The 21,134-nt window shown below is 41.8% G+C and overlaps 1 protein-coding gene across 2 annotated transcripts in view; it reads left to right on the top strand.

The window, feature by feature from the left end:
* The window catches only part of MPP7 (MAGUK p55 scaffold protein 7), a 227,840-nt gene that overhangs the window by 85,917 nt on the left and 120,789 nt on the right, over positions 1–21,134 (top strand). For both annotated transcript variants that reach the window (XM_072154085.1, XM_072154086.1), the window contains exons 3-4: positions 776–904; positions 19,000–19,118. In XM_072154085.1, the coding sequence (XP_072010186.1) occupies positions 868–904; positions 19,000–19,118 (156 nt within the window). In that variant the 5' untranslated portion in view covers positions 776–867. The remainder of the gene's footprint in view (positions 1–775; positions 905–18,999; positions 19,119–21,134) is intronic.

Here is a 21,134-nt window from a genome sequence, read left to right on the forward strand (position 1 = left end):
AGATCTCCTGCAAGAGCAAAAATCGAGGACTTGTGATGACGGTACACGTTAAATTTTAATGTTGGGCAATGATCGTTTTCCTCTACAGTTTATTTCCCAGAACCTTGCCCCCTTGTGGAACTTTTAACTTGAAATTGATGTGACGGATCCCCCCCACCCCCCAGTCCGGCTGGTTCGGAGCCGTGTACATTACAAGGCCGGTGTTTTCTTTGTCAAGTGTTAATGTACGGCTCCCATCAGGGGGTGTTATTTTAACCTGTCGCTCGTAGCGCTATGCAATTCTTACATGTCCTCTTAAATTATGATCCTAATGCGGCTAATGGGCAAAACAATGTTGCCTTTGAAGCAAAACGATGGATTCATTTAGAATGATGATAAATGTGGCCGTCTGTGACGGCCTGGCATTAACATGACAAATAAAGTTTTCCACCGCACGACCGAAGTTCGGGAACAGAACTGATCGGCAGATGAGGCAATTCCTGTTGGCCGCTTGATTCCTTTTCCTTTTCGCCTTGTCTTTTCTGTCTAATGGCACGTAATAATTCCTTCCTTGATTTAAGTACCTGTAGCAGCATGAGATGCATTTCACCGCACACTTACTTCAGGATGATAATTGGCTCCTTCATTTAGAGGTGATGGATTTTTTTTTATGGGGCTTAGAGTCGCAAAATTTATAAAGTTTGAAGAGCGATTTTCTTTTGACATGCACAATGTGCCGTAATGTACGTTGTGACTGCAGGATTTACTGTACAAATTATTTCTCTGTTCTTCACAGGGGGAGGTTTACAAGCTGCATAAATCGTGTTCTACGGTCTCCATCTGACGTTTTGTCTTCTCCCGCTGCTGTTCTTGTGATTGTCCGCAGCCATGCCAGCTCTATCAACGGGCGCTGGGAGCGACACGGGTAAGCTACCATAATAAGAAAGTCAACTAAAAAATGCATTCCCCCAATAACTGATGACATTATTTTAGGCTTCAGCAAAGATTTTGGAGAGTTTGTCCAATATTGAACAAGATAGTGGATGTCAGTGGGATTTTTTGCCTATTTTCCAGGGGAACATATGTGATGTTTTATAAATGGGTCATTCTCCATTGTAGTTCACCCCATAGAACATTTTTGTGAATGGAGGTCAGGGTGCGGCCACACCAAGGTCACCCAACCCTACCTTTATGGATATGCAACGTGTACTGGGGTACAGTCATGTTGGAACAAAAAGGGACTTACCCCATCTGTCCAAAATTTCTTACTTTCTCCATTATAGTTCACATTTTTTGTGAATGGAGATCAGGGATTCTTGCAGCCACACCAAAGTCACCTAAAATTATCTTTATGGATCTGCAACATGTACTATCCAATTGTTTGTAGAAAGTGAACAATTGTTCAAAAGTTCTTTGTATGATAAAACATGAAATGGGGTTGTTCAAAAGTAAAAAAACATGGCTGCTTTCTTCCTAAAAAAAAAAAGTGCCACACCTGCCCATGGGTCATGTCTAATAGTGCAACAAAGTTCCATTCTTCTCTGTAGAGCTGAGTTGTAATACTGATATAAAACTATGGTCAGATGTGGCGCTGTTTTTGGAAGACAATAGCCATGTTTTTCAACCTCCAGACAACCCCTTCAATATTTCCCTTCAGTGGAACGAAAGGGCCTCGGAAACCCCTAAATTGCTCTCCGGGCATTTCTTAAAGCCAGGCTCTCCCATTAGTTTGCCAAATTGAGAGGTTGCTTCAAAGAACTTGTGGCACAACTCCAAAGTCCTTGTTCTTCTGTATTAGATTTTCTCAATCCACTAATGATGTATAAAATTACACCAAATACCGTGAATCAGTCCATCGTTCAGTTGGACTATTGAGCAGTTCCTAGTTTTTTCCAGTGTAGCAAATTTGGAGGCAATTCTCCCAGACAGTGGCATTCACAAGAAACTTCTTTCCATAGGGAATAATAATAATATTTATAAAGGACGAAGTAGTTCTAGTATTGTAATATAATAATAGTAATAATATTAATTAATATTATTGATAGTATTATTATTAATTGTACTATTAATAATATTATAGTAGTAGTATTACTAAAGTATTAAATAGTATTTATATAGCACCCTCATATTCCAGTAGCTACATTTGTAAAATAAAATCCTTGTCATGCAATGCCCCATCCTTGGTGACCCTACATGGATTCCTAAATACTAGCAGGATTTTTCCATTTCTTTCCACATCTCTATGAACTGTAACCTAAGTAACAATGGATTGCCAGGATTTCCGGACCTGCGGACTGGTGGTTGACCACCTCTTATGTCTCATGCTATGACTGCTGTTTGTGGTTGTCCCTCAGCGCTTGTAAATCCCTCAGGTTGTCCCTCAGGCACTCAGGTAAATCAGAAAGGATACATTAGATTTTAGTCTTATTGGACAGATTAGTTGCCAAATTTCTCTGGATTTCCTATTTAGTTGAAGTTTTTGGAAATGTGAAGTATGCAGAAAACAAAACTTCATACAGCTGAATGGAACTTATTTAGGAGAACTTTCATCAACAAATATGTGATTATGTCAAAATATAGAAAGAGATGAGTTAACATGAACTTTAGGTCTGGCATCCTCCATTTGGCAGCTCTGCCTTACCTGGACATGTTGTTTGATGGGCTTCAGAGCAGCCGATCGGGCATGCAGTTAGCACCTATCCATGGCTGTGATTGGCCTGGTGGATTCACCTGACCAACCACAGTAATGCCTAGTTGCTAGATCCGTAAAGGTGGCTGATTGGCTGCACTGCAGCCCAACATGTCCAGATAAGGCAGAGCTTCTAAATGGAAGATGCCAAACCTAAAGTTCAATTCCACTCATCTCTAGTTTTAGATCCTTTACCTGCCTCTGGACCCTGAGGCTGGAAACAGATGATGCTTTTTTGTTGCGTTTTTTTTAGCATTTAGTTTAGAATTTTTTTTATTAATCCACTTTTGGTTTTGACTCGAAAAACAATAAAAAATGAAAAATAAACTTCATTACTTCAACACGCAAGTATCTTTTGACGGTCTCGCTTTCTGGCTTTGTTTGAGGTCATTTAAATCAATCATGTCTATCGGGTAAAGGGATGATTGTTGACAGTGTAGGATGCAATTTTCCAGTTCTGTACATGGCAGCGGTGGCATTGAAACCGCTAACATTTCCATTGAAGTTGACCAGTCGGTCCTTTGGATGTGCTGGAGTGTTTTCCATATGTTTTTATGTATAACCTGATGGAACACTTGTCATTAGGGTGTTGGTGGTGTCAGTTTTTGAGAGATATATATTATTGGTGAAGAGGAGAATGGTTAAACCCATTAGATAATGTATTTTTTTTTTGTACATTCAATGTAAGGAGTCTAACAAAAAAAAATCTCTCATTCTATGGGAAATACCCGAATTTATTTCAAAATATGGGGGTCATTTATTAAGGGCCCGAATCGCTCTTTTTCATCGGGTTTCCCGAAAATTACAGATTTGTGCCGAATTGCCCCGGGTTTTTGGCGCACGCGATCGGATTGTGACGCATCAACACCGGCATGCACGCAACGGAAATAAGGGGGTGTGGCCGCCGGAAAAAACCTGACTGATTCGGAAAACCGCGGAATTTTTTTTAAAAAAGCGCTTGACACGTGCTTACCTGCACTCAGGATAGGACGGCGAACTCCGACGGACTTCAGCGCAGCAGCGACACCTGGTGGACATCGGGCACACTACCTTAGTGAATCACCGGAAGACCCGAATCCTCGACTGTGAACGCTTGCTGGATCGCGAATGGACCGGGTAAGTAAATCTGCCCCAATGTGACCAAAGTGGTAAAATGTCCTTCACAGATATCGCCATACATTATAGACTCTCCAATCACATTCTTCCCTAGAAGTTTCAGGAACGTATTATTCCTCGTCTCCGTGCTCCCAGCCCAGTAAGGCACGCAGCGGGAACCTGCCAGTTTATTGGGGTCGTCTAGTGATCCTGCCCGAATTCAGAAATAGAATGAAGTAACACCGACTTGCTTTTGACAAAGTGGAAAATGTAAGCATTGCTGTGTCCTTTTTATGAATACTATTAAACTTTACGGTGTTGTTCTGGGCTTCGGATCTATGTTCTTTAGTGTTAAATGCCCCCAAGTTGCCGTAAAAGGATTTTGCCCAAGTTGAAATTTGGTCTATCTTACACTGAATAGAGACAAATATTTAATGAAAATGCACATACTTGTGTTTTATAAGGTCGGCGTTCGTTTTGTCCGTACGGACGGAGTTCTTGCTTTCAAGTATGTAAAAAAAGTGATGTAACACGAGGACCATATTTTTAATCATTTAACAGCCCTTTATAGCTTCCACAGACCTGCTCTAATAATGAAGCTATGAGGGATATGACAAGAATGGCGATATTGGATTTCTCTAGACTAACAGTAAATTTTTCCACTCTGATGTCAAGAATGTTGAGCATCTGGAAAGTGCAGCGCAAGTGGATGAATGGTCGAGGAACGCTGCTGTAGTTTCTTTTTTTAAGAATTCTTCTCAAAGGAACAAGTGGTTTCATACACTTTATAATACTCCGGTTGGTAAAATGTTTTTGTTGAACGCACTTCTGGGTGTCCACGGGAGTTTTTTTTCAAATTCTTGAGGCCATGGTGAGCTGTTATTACTAGGAAGGAAGTGCATGTCTATACTTCCCTCTTTATAAGACCCATATACAAGTATTACATTAAACATAATATTAGGATTTCTTTTAAAGATCGGGCCCTGTATCTTAAAGGAAATCTGTCAACCTGAATTTAACAATCCCCTACCGTACTCTCATGACTTTCTCCAAATTTTTCTTCAAGTAAGGTTATTTAGCTTAAAGCGAACCAGTCATCACATTTTTTCACAAATCCAGCTAGTGGCAGCTTGCTATAGAACCCTAGTAACTATCTGACACCCTTCTTTTAGCTAAAAATTGTTTCCCTCAGATCCCCATAAAATCAGAGTAAACTTGCCTGGTATCTATGCATCTTTAGAGCGAGTCGAGGGGCGTGACCTAATGTCATGTGACCAGGTTGACTTCATCACAGGTCCTTTAGCCTCTTAACATAAGCAAACTGTACCCCCTGCACAAATCTGACCACATAAAAAAATCACAGCATGCCTGCATGGCCTTCTACTCCTCTTTATGCAGGTGGTTATTTCATGTGATATATGCTTAGTGTACAATTTGCTAATGTTAGAAGGCTAAAGGACCTGTGATCGTCTAACCCTGATCACATGAAATTACTGCTGCATGCAGAGATGGCAAGGGGATGAGCTACTGGATTCAGCACGAGGAGGCCATGCCCACCTCGATTTGTTATAGACTTATTTGGACACCAGGTAAGATTATAAAGTTGAATATATGGGAAGCCCAGGGGAACAATTTTAAGCTGAAAGAAGGGTTTCAGTTAGTTACCAGGGCTCCATGGGAACCTGCCACTAAGCTTTTTTTGTGAATGCCTTTTGTCAAGACAAAGGGGCATCCTCTTCACCTAGAGGAGAGGCGGTTCTACTATTGCCATCGATAGATACACCAGTAAGTAGAGTGAAGCAGTGTCCAGGTTAGGGGATCAGAGATGGTTTATGGCATGTGTACAGACCTATTGTGAGTCCCTTTTCTATTTATATTTTTTATACTCCTCTGTTACCTACCAAGCATCATAGTAAATGTGTCCTATTTGGTTAGCCACTCCCGTCTTCTCATCCCCATGCCATATGCCTCATCATTCAGCACTTGGTCATGTGACCAGGATGATATTATCTAAGGTTCTTTACCCTGTAACATTTGCAAAGTCTACCCTATGTATGTATCATGTCTGCTGACTTGAAATCACAGCATGTCTCCATGGACTTCTACACCTCCCCATCCTCCATGGAGATTGCTGTGATTTCATGTGATCAGATACATACATGGAGTAATGTGAATAATGTAACAAAGCTCTCGCTAAATGTTTCGGCAAGGCACTGTGTAAAACATTTGACATGGTATTTCCTACAGAGATTTATATGTCTGTAGTTGAATATTGGCACATGGTCTATACAGCAGCATATCCTAGCAGTGAGACCTGTCAATCGGGAACATGGAGGCAGGGCAAATTTAATTTGCACGACCCCATCATATCATTGGACTCGCCACAGCTCAGTTCCATATTTTACAAACTGATTTATTTTTTTTAAGATTTTAGCCATGGAGAGGAACCATTAAAGAATAAGGGCAATATTTTTAATCATATATTTTTTTTATTAAATATTTCTTTTGGGTGGGTTAATATAAGGGCAGGTTCTCTTTAAGTTAAATATAATTTTAATGTGCGATAATTAAACATTTTAGAAGAATTTTTAATAAATATGCAAATTTGAAAATCGATCCATCACAACTCTGCGGAATACGTGGCGCCATATAAATGAATACAATGAAGCACAATCCATCCATAAAATTAATAATGATCGTAGCTAAAGCTTCACTTACATACATACAGGCTAAAATGAGTTTTACGTGAAATGTGCCATAAAGTGCACTGACACTTATTACATCCAGAAGTGAAGGCTCTGACAGTCCACTCCATTATAAGTCTGTAACTTTGTGTGTGTTTCCATGTACCTGCCAGAGATCTTTTTACTGCGTGTCCTTTGAGGAGCATGTAAAACATTCCTCCTGATAAGTCGGGCCGCATTCTTTCCTACGGCTCGTAGCATTGTCGGGTTCACAATCAGTTTATCCGCTCTTGTGTAATCCATACTGGGGGGATTCATGAGCGTCTTGTTTTCTTAGACTAGGCAGGCGGTGGCTTCTGTTAGCACTCTGTCCCGTGCCTCTTTCACTATGTCTATATGTCTGACCCTCTCTGATAGATCTTACTGGCTAATCTTTCTGCAAAGAAAATGGATGAAAAATAATTTTGCACTCAACACTGTGATCATTGACCAGTTCTCGGGTTTAACAAGTGTGTTAGGGAGCGTCTCGTATGTCAGGATTCATCCTTATGAAAGGTTTTGAGGAGCGCTTGTCATGGTTGATGCTTAGAGCGTGGCTTGTAAATGAGGCGATGGGCGCCTATGGAGGACTCTTTATTCCTTATATCCTTCGTTGGACCAAGCTGAATCTCTAGGTATGTGTGTATATCTTGAATCTTTGGTGAAAATGGATTTGTAGTCCCGATGACAGTCAGATGATGATGCATCAACCATTGCACCCTTCTGCTTATTCAATCTCAGTGCTGTTCCTTCCCCAGGTAGGTTACAGACATCTACTTGTCAGTGTAATGTTGAATAAAAGTTACTTATTATACGGGACTGGATTTCTTATTTATTTGTTTACTGCTGTTCTGGTGAAGTTCTGGTGCCCACCATAGGTACATACTAGTTGGTGTGAGCACATGTCAAACTGCATTGCTCTGTATCTGGGCACCTTTTGGGCAAATAAATAAATATACTAAACTCTTCATAGTCTAAAGTGCAGCCCGAGAAACACAAAAAGTGCAGGATCACCGACGTGGGGGGAGGTAGTGATAGGTAGCAGGGGAAATCTTCTGCCAAAACTAGGCTTTACAGGGGACTTCTGAAGCCACTGAGCTGCACAGACATGAGGCTCTTCTGCTAGCTACAAAAAGAGCAGTATCACATGATCTCTTCCTCCAAATAGTAGGAAGCACAGCCACTTCCATCTGTAGTAACTCTACCGTTTCTTTTGTGGTAACAAGATACAGACTCGGAATTAATAAGCACAAGGTGAGGAGATGGTGCTGTGATGGGTTTAAAGGGAACCTGTCGGGGAGATTTGGGACACTAAACCACCTGTTATTATGGACTGTTGGTTTAGTGTCCCAAATCGCCCCCTTACACAATTGCATTAAAAATACATTTATACTGCGTCTGGAGCTCCCTGCATGTTGCGGCTAGTAAATAGTGAAGCCACCAGCCCCTGAAAGGCAAATGGTTTGTGTATTGTGTAGGAAAAATATATATTACTAGCTGTGGAGCACTCTTTACAGCAGTAGTTCCTGACATTGTTCAGGAGTGAGGGATGGTCTATGGATTAGGTTCCACATAGGATCATTACCTTAACACAAGGTTATTCACCTCTCCGATTCCCTGCAATTTTGATCTAGACGCTTCCCAGGTTCCCAATTTTTGGTCCAATATCGGTGTCCATCCATGTTCATAGATTCCTTCAGAGATCCTAGCTCATTCAGTACTTGTGTGGGATGGGTCATGCGAATATATTGTCCCAGTTTCACTTCCCAGAACACGAGAGGAGCCGCTGGCTCTGGATCTGCTGCTAGGTATGTACAAATGTTTATTTTGTAAAATTTAGGCCACTCACACATAATATACAGGTCAATTTGGAAACCTAAACCATGAGGACCTGCAGGTGGTTTAGTGTCCCGAATCAGCCTGAGAGGTTCCCTTTAAACCCATCACAGCAGCAGTTTATCGGTTGTAATCTCCTCACCTGACCAGTCCTAATACTGAGGAGGATAGCAAAGAAACGGCTCAGTTTACAAAAGGACAATAATAGGCATAGTTGTCCTACGGGATGAGCTTTTAATTTGTGACGAATCGGAAGGATTCTTCAGCCGGCTGTTGGTAGATACTGACCATTGTGCATTAGGAACTCCCCACAAGACCTTCAGTTTCGGAGATACTCTGACCCATTCGTTTACCCATTACACTTTTATCCTGATTTACGACGCCCCTATACATGGAATTTTTTTTTTTTTTACCTAACATACAATGGCGTAACTTGAAGCTGATGAGCCCCAGTGCAAAGTCTTTGCCAGGCCCCCGACAATAATGTATGTTTTATAGTACTAGTCTTCTCATATGGGAAAGTGACACCATTAGGGCCCCCTAAACCTCCTGGGCCCGTTCGCACCCTCTGCACCCCTAAAGTTACTTGAGTACACTTCTACCTTGACCAGTGCTCCTTTAACAAGAAATAATTATTATTTAGCATCATCCATAGGCTCCAACATCAACAAGAAGTTTTTCAGGTCTCTCTGGTTCATGGTGGTGGTGGTGGTGGTGGGGGGTGTCTCCAATTTGATGTCCATATTTCACTGTAGGACATTTAGAAAGGACAAGTCGAGACAAGACGATGACAATTTGTATAATACTAAAGAACCCTAGTAATTAATGGAGAATAAAAAACTCTGGATTACTGTAGTTTCCAGGCGCCTCTGGTAACCGGTCACCGATCAGTATATTACATGTATGAATTTTACATTATTTTGGGGGCTGATCTCTTTAACACATTCCCAGTAGACGCGGCTTGGCGTTCCTTATAAATTAATTAACTCCGCGCTGGACTATAAAACTAATCCCTGGAAAATTGAGGGACTTCTGAGCTGAAATGTTACTCTTGCCTGGGCCTAGATTCCCTTCTAGATTTCACTTCTCATTACCTGAACAGAGGCAATGCGGTCGGCGGCGTGACATCATGGCAGCCGGTGCGGCTGAATTATGATTTACCTTTAATAATAGATTTGCACATATGGCTTAAAACACCTGAGAATTAGAAATAATTTCCCAGTGCACACATCATTTTTATTAAATTAGTGACATGTTGCTTTAGTTACTACGCGTCGGTAGCGATGACAGTGCATATTGGACGGGCTGCGACCACTTCTTTACAATTGCCAAGTTTTCGACTTTTTTTTTTTTTTTTTTTTAAATAAATTTGCCCCTTTTTCTAGACAACTTTCTGTGAATAGTGAAATTATTTGTAGGGAAATTACTTTCCTGCTATTATTTTTCTTTAAAGATACCAATGTTATTTCCCAATTTTTTTTTCATGTCCTTTTTTTTCCTTTAAATTAAAAAAAAAAAAAAAATCGAAAAAAAAGAGGCTGCACATTTTCAGGCTTCTCGGCCCGCCAGACCTAGTATAGCCTGGGCCAAAAAATATACATCGTAAAGAGAAGGAAAGCGAAAAAAAAAAAATCCAGAATGCTTTCCAATGGCATAAAATGTTGGAATGTAAGGGAACATATTGGGGAAATTTTAATGTATTTTGTGTTGGAAAGCTGGTGACTGATTTTTATTTCCCCTTCAATTAAAAATGTCTTTTATTTAAAAAAAAAAAGTCATTAATGGGAGCACCTGTATTACTGTTTTTCTTTAGGTTTGGCACAAAACCTCTCTGTACAGATGTGTGCACTTCCTTCCATTGATGGCAGTCACTTAAAGGGGCACTAATCCTAAATATAGAAGATAAATGTGAACCTGTTATACAGGTTGTTGGTCCGTCAGCACTATTTTCTATAGATTCCTAGAGCAGGCAGTCTTCTGTCAAATTTTCTGTGATCCCTTATTCTTCCTATTTTCAACAGAGAGACAGCTGGTTCTTTAGCAGACGCGGGTGTACCTAGTTTTAGTGTTATTCCCAATCCACATGATGGGGGATGACAATCTGGTCGAGGGTCTCTGATTGCTGGGACCCCTACCGATCAAGAAAACGTGTGTTATTCTCTTACTAATTGCTGGAGCAGTGGTCGAGCATCGGATATTGCTGTGCTCAGCACTTCTATGTATACAGACGACCCCTAGTGTAAGACGGACCCCTCTGCCCCCTGTGACCTCTGGTTAGGTCTCTGGATGTTACTATAGTCCTAGACTGCAATGATCAGCTGTAAGGTGTCTGTAATGAAGCTTTATTGATAATTCTTGGTCCAGTTACAGCAAAACATTTTGAAACTCTAATAATCACTGGGGCAAAAAAAATGTTTGTTCGGAACTACAATGATAAAATATACAGTTTCGACTTGCATACAAATTCAACTTACGAACAAACCTACAGACCCTACCTTGTACGCAACCCGAGGACTGACTGTACTTGATAGATTAGCAGGATAATGCTTAACCTGTCATTAGTGGGAAACGATCCTTGTGATCAGTGTGGGTCCGGCAGTCCTCCCACTAATCGAATTGTTAGGGTTATCTATAATAGTTACATTATAAAATCAGCCTAGCGATTTCTGATCCTGTGTGGGATGATATCTATTGTAAGAAAATCTTTGTCCTATAAAAATAGCTTTTGCACCTTTAAAAAGCTTAAAAATATCTGGTACAGCGCTACCAGGACATCACTCCACGGCTTAAAGAAGAATACTTTCATTTCCAATAGAGTGAACGCGTTTCGGACTAGAACAGCCCTTCTTCAAGTACAATTGGAATCAAGATAAAGAGACGGGAGGTCTGCTTCTCACGCACTGCTCAGAGGCTGCACCGGCTTCATTTCAGAGAAAAAGTGTATCTTTTATTCTTTTTATACCTTCTTCCTGCATGGAGTCAGTTGTTCTATTAGGGAGTTTCTCCACCTTCTTTAAAATTAGTTTTTCTGTTGCAGAGAAGTAAAGGTGAGAGGCTTCTGCTGCAGCTATTTGTTTTATTTTATTTTAGCTCCCAGGATACACATGGATTTATTAGCTTGTCATTTCTATGTTAAAGGGGTTTTCCCACAATTTAGGCCTTAGCCCCCCCCCCCCCATCAGCAGGTTAAGCCCCATCCTGTGGATAAGTGATGATACCCCCACAAATGACGAGACCGGGGGGTCCGATGTACCTCTCTACACCCCTTATTGCTCCCCCAGATGAGCTGAGCAGCCAGAAGCTGCTCCGTTCATCTCTATGGAGCTGAGGAAGAAATCCTGAAATTGCTTGTCAATCTCCGTCAGCTCCATAGAGTTGAACGGGGTAACTAAGACATGCACTCATCTCGAGGAGCGACGAGGCGTCCGACAGGTAGTACATAGGACCCCCCGTTCTCGTCATCTGTGGGGGGGGTCTCATCGCTGAGCTAACTTGTTTCATGGAAAAAGACCGTTAAGTGTTCCTTAAAGGAAATCTACCATCAGAATCCATCATGATAAACCAGGGACATTACTCATAGATCCAGTCACCGTGACTGCGGTAATCTTCTTATATTTGTTATCGATGACCTCATTTTCTTTAAGATCCACTTTTAATATTATGCTAATGAGCCAGAAGGGCTCTTCAGGGCGTTAAATGAGCTCCTCCATCCTGTAGCTTCACAGGCTGTTACCTTGTCTCACCCTTTCCCTGCACTTTTGCAAACTGTAATAACCTGGTAATGCCCCCCAGAGTACTTCTGGTATTTAGCATCATTTTAAAAGTTGATTTTAGAAGGAAGGAGGCCATAGATAACAAATGTTATGTTTGAGGTTTATCACTCTAGATTTTGATGGTAGATTTGCCTTTGTGGCTGTATATGTCAGACCGGCCATACATTTCGTGCTGGTCGTATACAATCAGTGTATGGAAGCTTAACCCCTCCTGATTTTCCTACACAATGGCAGATTTTTGGGTGGAAGGGTTCAACATGTTAGACATCAACAGGCCTTATCTTTTATTTTCAGGGAGATGAGCTTTCTGCCTGCTCCCCATTTAGGTGATGTATACTTGGCGCATGCGGAGATCGGGAGCAATGGCTTTTGGCCATGAGTAGATAGTTCCAGTGATCAGATCCCTATCCTATATACATAATAAATGCCAAAGAAAATTAAAATATTGTACAAAGATGTTGACTTGTGTCTGATCAAAGATGGACCTATACATTTTTCCATAAAAACATTGGTAAAGGAACTGCCAGAAATGTTCTACATCTGCTGTGTTGGATGTTGTAACTACTTAATTTTTAATCATGGCTTCATGCCAGATCCTTAGAATCAAGTATAAGTCTATAATTAGCCGCCCGCCATGTAATAAGCTAATTTGTAGTTGCCCCCTTTCAGTAATAGGAGTCACAATTAGGATCTGCTGTCTTCTGTGGTGCACGCTCCTCGCGTCTGAAGCTTTCGGCCAGGAATATGGTCTACATTGCTGTGTAATGGTGCATGTCGCACTTTTATGGATCAATCAGCCGGCTCTGTTCTGTAGCATCTAGGTAAATAGACCTACTCAGACAACCATTATAATCTGCCTCCCGCACAACTCTTCTGCGTAGAAATAACAAATTTGCCCAAGTTCCAGATGTTCTTGATCACATTAGAGATGACTGACAGGTCAGGTATGATTACTCAGCACGGCCGGCTATGCGGATAGCAGTAGACAATAATCGAAGTCATTTGGAATCCACATTACCATTGATTCTAAACAGATGCCGACAAAGTACAGATCATTTGAAGCAAGCCGAGGACCTCGGAGACTATGGATCTTCTAAACATGGGGCAACTTGGACGATACAAATGTTTATCTTTACCCCAACAGATGCGATTTTATATGATACCTATAAACAGGAAACACAAGGCTGACAGTCCCCATCTACAATTACCGGTGGTTCATGTCCATATGTAATTCCATGTCTGTGTTATGCCGGATGAACTTTATATAATCTTCCTTCTTCAGGACTGTTTATAAGAAGATTGAGATACTTTATCTCCGTTACTACTGCTTCGACTTCTGTAATTGGTCTCTGAAATTACAATATTCGGTGGCTCAGTAAAAAGAATTAAGTTGCCTATCCACTTACAATAGCCAAAGGCAGACCACCGTTTTCCTCAACCGTGCATATGTTTACAATGGGAGGAAGAAGCAGAAGATGATCGGCATGATGAAATCCTACACACCTGTTTGGGGAGCAGCCTTATAAACATTAGTCAGATGGTCCTAAAGAATATCTGTGTGTTAAACTGACTTTCACCTTATATCCATGGGCCATATATTTTAGCTATCTCTTCACCTTGGTCCATCCAAGCACTTGAATTGACTTCCTTTTAATGAACCCCTTAGAAAAATTTCTCGAAGTTTTTATCTTTTCAGAAAACGATCCTGACTCCCTCCTTAAACATTAGATGGTCAGATGGAACTGCCAAAATCGTTAGGCTCAGCCAGTGCGAAAGGAAGGCCCAAAATGCTTACCATACCATAATATGGATCAGTCTCAACTTTTGGTCACAAATCAATGAAACCACTCAGAGATAATCCTGGATAGGCAAATTATCCTGCAGGGGCTACCTGCCACCAATTATTGTTCTGCTAGCATCTGCTAGTACTAGTCGCTCCTTATTCTGCTCTGATGGTGATGGGAACAACTCAATGACCAAGCAGAAACCTGGTAGTGACATGAGCTGTCTTCACCTAGATGTCATACGTTGGCTCCAATCACACTATTAAGTTACCTTGTTATAGACCCAGTCACCTGCAGCCTTTTTTTGTTGGATTATTATTATTTTTTTTAATTCTGTGCCTTTTGTTGGGAATTTAAAGCTCAGCATCAGAACATATACCGAAAGCCAGTAAAATATCAAGGTTAAAGTTCCCATAAGTCATTTGAGGCAGTCACAAACATTCAAGGAGAGACCAGAAGAAGCTATGGAACCCCTTCACCAGATGTCCTCAGCACTTGACCAACCATCATAATAACTAGTCCATAAAACAAAATGTCTGCCACCAGCTGTCCAGGAGTGCACCATCCAACGGGCGAGTTGAGCCTCTTGCCTCAGGCGGCACCTCTTGCCTCAGGCGGCACCATCTGCAGAAAGATGGGGAGCAGCCTTAGAGTCACCTGCTATAAGCAGGATCTGACACCTAAAAATAGTGTCTCTTCACACCCAATGTCAGCATGGGTGTTAGACAATGTATGGAGAACTCGCTTACTAAAAAATAACCTGATATATTACTACTGGATGGGATGTAGTGGGTGCTGTTTTATAGCTTGCCTCGGGCAGCAGAGAGTTTAGATTCATCCCTACACCTATCCCATATCCCCTGAAAACTTTTTGACCCCCACAGTAGAGATGTTCTGTTAATCGCTAGTTCTGTGAATGCTGCTTTCAGGATGTGTTTTTTGGGCGCCCGCATCACTTCTTTCAGACCACAGGACAACTTGGCAACTCACTACAAACATTTATTTCCCTCTGAAAAAGTAGATTAATTTATTTGAGTTGAAAAAGACTTTTCTATGCTTCCAGGGGCTCCGTGTATCATATTCTACGCTCACAAACAAGATTTTTTTTTTGGAGAAACCGCCGGAGATCTAAGCTTGACCTCCGCAAAACAAGTGTAGAGCGCGTGTTTATGTATTAGCGTGCCCCTGTGCCAACCGTTGAAAAAACAAATAGGAACAGTGCCTTTTTTATTGAGTCGCGTTACATTTCTAATGGCACGCTGAGGGTCGTGAAGGATCGGGCATTACGTCTCATTAATACAATATTTAGATTAGCCGTCAGGAGTTGGAAGCCCATCTTACGGCTTATCATGTTACTGGGTCTTTTTGGTTAAACATCTTGTAAAGCTGTCCTTCTGATGAACAGCAACAGTTATTCAGAGTAAAAATAATAGCAGAGCCGTGTAGTTGGGGGAATCCCTGGAGAACGTTAGGTTTTTTTTTTTGTAGACGGCAGACAAGAAGGGGGGGGGGGGGACAAAAAAAGGGATTTTGTCCTTTTTACCCCTAGTAATCCCCTCTGGAAAATGAAACATGTGCTATGAATTGATATCGGCTCATGCCAGGTTAGCTCCCCGTAGAGGGCTCACGCAGTCAGTGCGGCTACATTCTTGGACTGCAGTCTCGTAGTTTGTGTGTATGATGGATAGCAGCTTACGCCGCGCGCTACTGTAGAACACTGAGCTACTGTTTGCCGTCCAGGCTTACTCCACGATGTCTCTAATAACTAGTACTTGTTGTAGGACGGGATTAACCCTCATTAAAAAATATCAGAAAACTAAAACAGTTTCTATTTGTAGACTGTTTTTCAGCAGTTGGCTAGTTGGTTCTGAGCATGGTTCACTTCTTGCATATAAACTCTCTTAAATCTACTATGGCAAGGATGGTGCCGTGACTTCTGCAGCATGGAGGTGTGAGACTGCAGCATTCTTTACCCATAGACCTGTGCAGACAGTCCCCGGGTTACATACAAGATAGGTTCTTAAGTTGAGTTTGTATGCAAGTCGAACTGTATATTTTATAATTGTAACTACAGACAAATAAAATTTTTGAATTTTTAAAATATTTTGCTGTCATGAGAACAAGGATTATCAATAAAGCTTCATTACAGACACCTTACAGCTGATTATTGCAGTCTGGGGCTACAGTAACATCCAGGGAGATTCACCAGATGTCATGGTGGGCAGAGAGGTCCACCTGTAAGTCAGGGGTTCTTAAGTTGGGGGCCACCTGTATTGAATCTCACTTTTGGGAATGAATACTCTTAAAGAGAAACTGTTGACTTAAAATGCAGTGTAATCTGTAGGCAGGATATTATAGAGCAGGAGTTGCTGAACAAATTTATATTTAGATTCATGGGAAAAGATTCAGTCGGATTTTCATTTAATGTTTCTAAATCTCTGCTGTGAAGTTATGGCATTTGTCCTATAAGTGAGTGAAAAGGAGGACCTTTTCAGGATGATTTGAGACACTAAGCCACCCACAGGTCCTCATGGACTAATGATTTAGTGTCCCAAATTACCCTCTACCAAATCCTTATGTGCCTGCTAGCAAAAAAAAAAAAAAAACCTTTATACTAGCCTAGAGATGGGTTCGAGGAGGCGCATCGGATCCATCTCTGGTACTCCCAGAAATAAAGTTTAATTCATCAATACGGCAATTCATTTTTGAGGCTACTGGGGGTGAGGAGTAGCCAGTGAAAACTGCAGGAAGCCACTAGTGACCCACCTCTATCTGTATGTCTCTGACATCCGGAGCGAGCTGCTGTGCACTGCTAAAATAATGCCGGACACAGGCAGGTAGAGGCGGGTCAGTAGTTGCTACAGGGTATGTGGCGCCTTCACCCGCTGGAGATAAAAAGCTACCCCCAGTAGCTTTAGAAATTAATTAGCATATTGACAAATGAAACTTTATTTCTGCAGCAGCTGCATCCCTGTATTAGTTAAAGGCAGGGTGCAGCTGCTGCCCGTACGGAGAATCTACCATGGGGAATCACTCTGAAAGTAGATTCCCAAAGATTTTCTTCAACGAATTGTTTGTATCCCTATAGAATAACAATCCTATAGCACAGGGGTTCTCAACCTGTGGGTCGCGACCCCAGCGGGGGTCGAATGACCAAAACACAGGGGTCACCAAAAGCCATCAAAGGCCACGATTTTATTGCATTTTTGCAGAGAATCACATGGTTTTGGGTCACCGCAACATGAGGAACTGTATTGCGGGGTCACGGTATTACAAAGGTTGAGAACCACTGCTATAGCATCTAGGTTGATGTATTATTTGACAAGGGAAAAGATCACATCCATTTTTTTATAATAGATATAGGACACATGTCATGAGGGCTCATAAAGCTTTAAAGGGGCATTCCCATTTCAACAAGTGATTGATATTGTTTGAATAATGTGATGTTATGCAAATTTCCAATATACAGGCGGTCCCCTACTTAAGGACACCCGACTTACAGACAACCCATAGTTACAGACGGACCCCTCTGCCCACTGTGACCTCTGGTGAAGCTCTCTGGATGCTTTAAAATAGTCCCAGATTGCAATAATCAGCTTAAAATTGTCTGCAATGAAGCTTTATTGATAATACTTGGTCCTATTACAGCAAAAAAATTTGAAACTCCAATTGTCACTGGGGCAAAAAAAAAAAATTGTCGGGAACTACAATGATAAAATATACAGTTTCGACTTACATACAAATTCAACTTAAGAACAAACCTACAGTCCCTATCTTGTATGTAACCCGGGGACTGCCTGTACTTTCTGCATCAATTTTTCGTGGTTTTCTAGATCTCTGCTCACTGTCATTCCATGAAAAGCTTTTATATTTTCCTCCAGTGGACAGAAATCTGACCATGGTCACACAGGTGCGCGGCTCATTATAACCTATAATTGTAATTTTTTTTCATTTACATTAATTTTTTTTTAAAATTTGAATGCCTGGAATGACCTTATTGTTAATTAGACCATATTGTCCATTAGAGAGGTTAATGGTAATTATTGGGTGGTATACCTATACAGGCAGTCCCCGGGTTACATACAAGAAACGTTCTGTAGGTTTGTTCTTAAGTTGAATTTGTATGCAAGTCGGAGCTGTATATTTTATCCTGGTATCTCCTGACAATTTTTTTTGGTCTCTGTGACAACTGGATTTAAAAAATGTTGGGTTGTCATAAGAACCAGGATTAACAATAAAGCTTCATTACAGACGCCTGTGATAACTGTTATACCTGTGTATTTTAGCCTGGACTAAAGTACAGTAATTACCAACATCCAGAGGTCCGTTTGTAACTAGGGGTCGTCTGTAAGTCGGTTGTTCTCCTTAAGTAGGGGACCGTCTGTATCTAGGAAACATTTCAGTTTTGTTTTGCAGTTTTGCAGCTGTACATGCGTTTATCCTCTCAATACTGTATATCAAGTGTAACCTCTAAAACCTGATGTGAACAGAGTCCGTTTTTTCGACACATCTGATAATGCAACCCCCCACCTGCCGCTCCACATATGATGTGTAGAATTTATACGTCTTCTACATCATTGGCCAAACCGCTCAGTACAGTGCGGAAACTATGAAGGCATAAAGGTACGAAATGTAAAATATCAACATTCATTTTTATGGGACATATGGAAATACAACTGTTAATTGAGCAGTAAATTTTTTTTTTTTTTTAATGTTACATTTCAAAGTAACTGCAGTTGAGATTTCGCGGACCACCCCATTTAGTTTTTTGGAAGCTGAACGGATGAGTCATTCCATTCACCGACCAGCATCACTTAGGATGGAAAAACAATTAAGTCTCGGAGTACGTGTTGCTTGTTTGTCTATGACTAAACAGAATAAAAATCTGTATTTTGTGCGATCTTAGCGTGACCTAGGATGACAGACAGGCGGCACATCGGACCCTATTACTGTGTAATTAGTCGTCGCCCTATCGATCCTTGAAGGCCCCTTCCGATGTCTTGGCTGATCGTCGGGTGGAAACTCCAGGCTCTTATTGACATGCTCCAGGCCAGCCATCACACAGAACTGTTAAGTAAAATTAATGAGATTACATTTTCTGTTTTATTTTCATTTTATAGGTCTGTATGAGCTCTTGGCTACGCTGCCGGCCCAGCTGCAGCCGCATGTGGACAGCCAGGAAGACCTGACCTTCCTCTGGGATATGTTTGGTGAAAAAAGTCTCCATTCACTGGTGAAGGTAAGCCATATTGAAATGCCATTCATGACTCAAAGACAACATTATTAGGGATTATTTCTGAATGGCCTCACAACTTTTAAAATGTGCGGATGGTGTAAAAGTAGATATGACGATTATGTGCGCAGTCTGGCCGCCGTATAACGGGAAACTGCAGTTTTATGTTGTAGGGGAGAAGGTTTTCATAGTGTTGGATATTGGTACTTTTAACCCAGTCGGCAGGAAAACGTCTTCCTGAAATTTTTCATGGTGGAAGTCATATTTTATATGTGGCGTGATTGTAAAATTTATATTTTCCCACCTCAGTGTTACATTGCCAGTGTTACAATTTTTATTTATAGAGCACCATTCATGTCATGGGGTGGTACAATCAGTAAGGGATTCACATACATTATGACGAGAACAAATGCAAGTACAAATACAAAACTACGAAGATAAGGAGGCACGCAGAAGGAGGACCCTGCCCATGAGTGCTCACAATCTATATGGGAGGGTAGGTGGAGACACAAGGTGAGGGAGCACAGTCTATATGGGAGGGAAGATGGAGACATGAGGTGAGGGAGCACAATCTATATGGAGACACAAGGTGAGGGAACACAATCCCTATGGGAAGGAAAATGGAGACACGAGGTGAGTGCTCACAATCTATATGGGAGGGTAGGTGGAGACAGGAGGTGAGGTAGCACAATATATATGGGAGGTGTGAGAAAGTGAGAGGTGTTGTGTGGGAAAACCGCTATCTGTCCTACAGGCAGATGAAATGCATGTGGCAAAAGCCCTGGGTTTGTCTGCAGTAACCCAAGGGTTAATGCAGACATGATAAGCAGGAATAGTCTGTTTTGTCTTTGTTGGCCTAGCTAACACAGACACATTTGTAATGTCCGTACTGGGCCTGCTTATTATGGAGTAGGGGGAGGCTGGTAATGGGACTCCTATTCCACCCGGGCTTCGGTCCTGGGCTTTTGTATAGCCCACAGGTGCAGGTCACAGGCCTCGTTAGGGTCTGATTTAGTCTGCAGGCCAGAAGCAGTAGGAGAGGCCCTACCTGGAGAGCTGAAAGCGAGATTGCATTCTGACAGCAAAGGTAACTGAGGGTCTCCTGTCTTGCTGCTGGCCAAGAGTGTGTGCCAGGCAGCCTGGTACCCGGATAGCTAGGGTCCTCCAAATGTAATAGACAGCGCCTAGCCGGGCAGGAATTACTTTTATAATGTTTTTGCATGTGCCTAAGCCAAGGCTGAATTTGTGTTCTGTTTTGCAAGTGTGAATAAACACTTAAGTTGGACTTTTAAACCTGCGTGTGTCACTGCTTCCTGCACTGCTACCAGTCAACTACCAGAGCAATTCCCCACAGAGGCTAGATGGAGACACGAGGTGAGGGAGCACAATTTATATGGGAGGGTAGATGGAGACACGAGGTGAGGGAGCACAATCTATATGGGAGGGAAGATGGAGACATGAGGTGAGGGAGCACAATCTATATGGGAGGTTAGATGGAGACACGAGGTGAGGGCTCACAATTTATATGGGAGGGTAGATGGAGACACGAGGTGAGGGAGCACAATCTATATGGGAGGGTAGATGGAGACACGAGGTGAGGGAGCACAATCTATATGGGAGGGTAGATGGAGACACGAGGTGAGGGAGCACAATCTATATGGGAGGGAAGATGGAGACACGAGGTGAGGGCTCACAATTTATATGGGAGGGTAGATGGAGACACGAGGTGAGGGAGCACAATCTATATGGGAGGGTAGATGGAGACAGAACGTGAGGGAACACAATCTATATGGGAGGGAGGATGGAGACATGAGGTAAGGAAGCATAATCTATATGGGAGGATAGATGGAGACATGAGGTGGGGGAGCACAATCTATATGGGAGGGTAGATGGAGACACGAGGTGGGGGAGCACAATCTATATGGGAGGGTAGATGGAGACATGAGGTGAGGAAGCACAATCTATATGGGAGGGTAGATGGAGACACGAGGTGAGGGCACAATCTATATGGGAGGGTAGATG

This window comes from Engystomops pustulosus, chromosome 5 (genome assembly GCF_040894005.1).
Source record: "Engystomops pustulosus chromosome 5, aEngPut4.maternal, whole genome shotgun sequence".
Classification (NCBI taxonomy): Eukaryota; Metazoa; Chordata; class Amphibia; order Anura; family Leptodactylidae; genus Engystomops; species Engystomops pustulosus.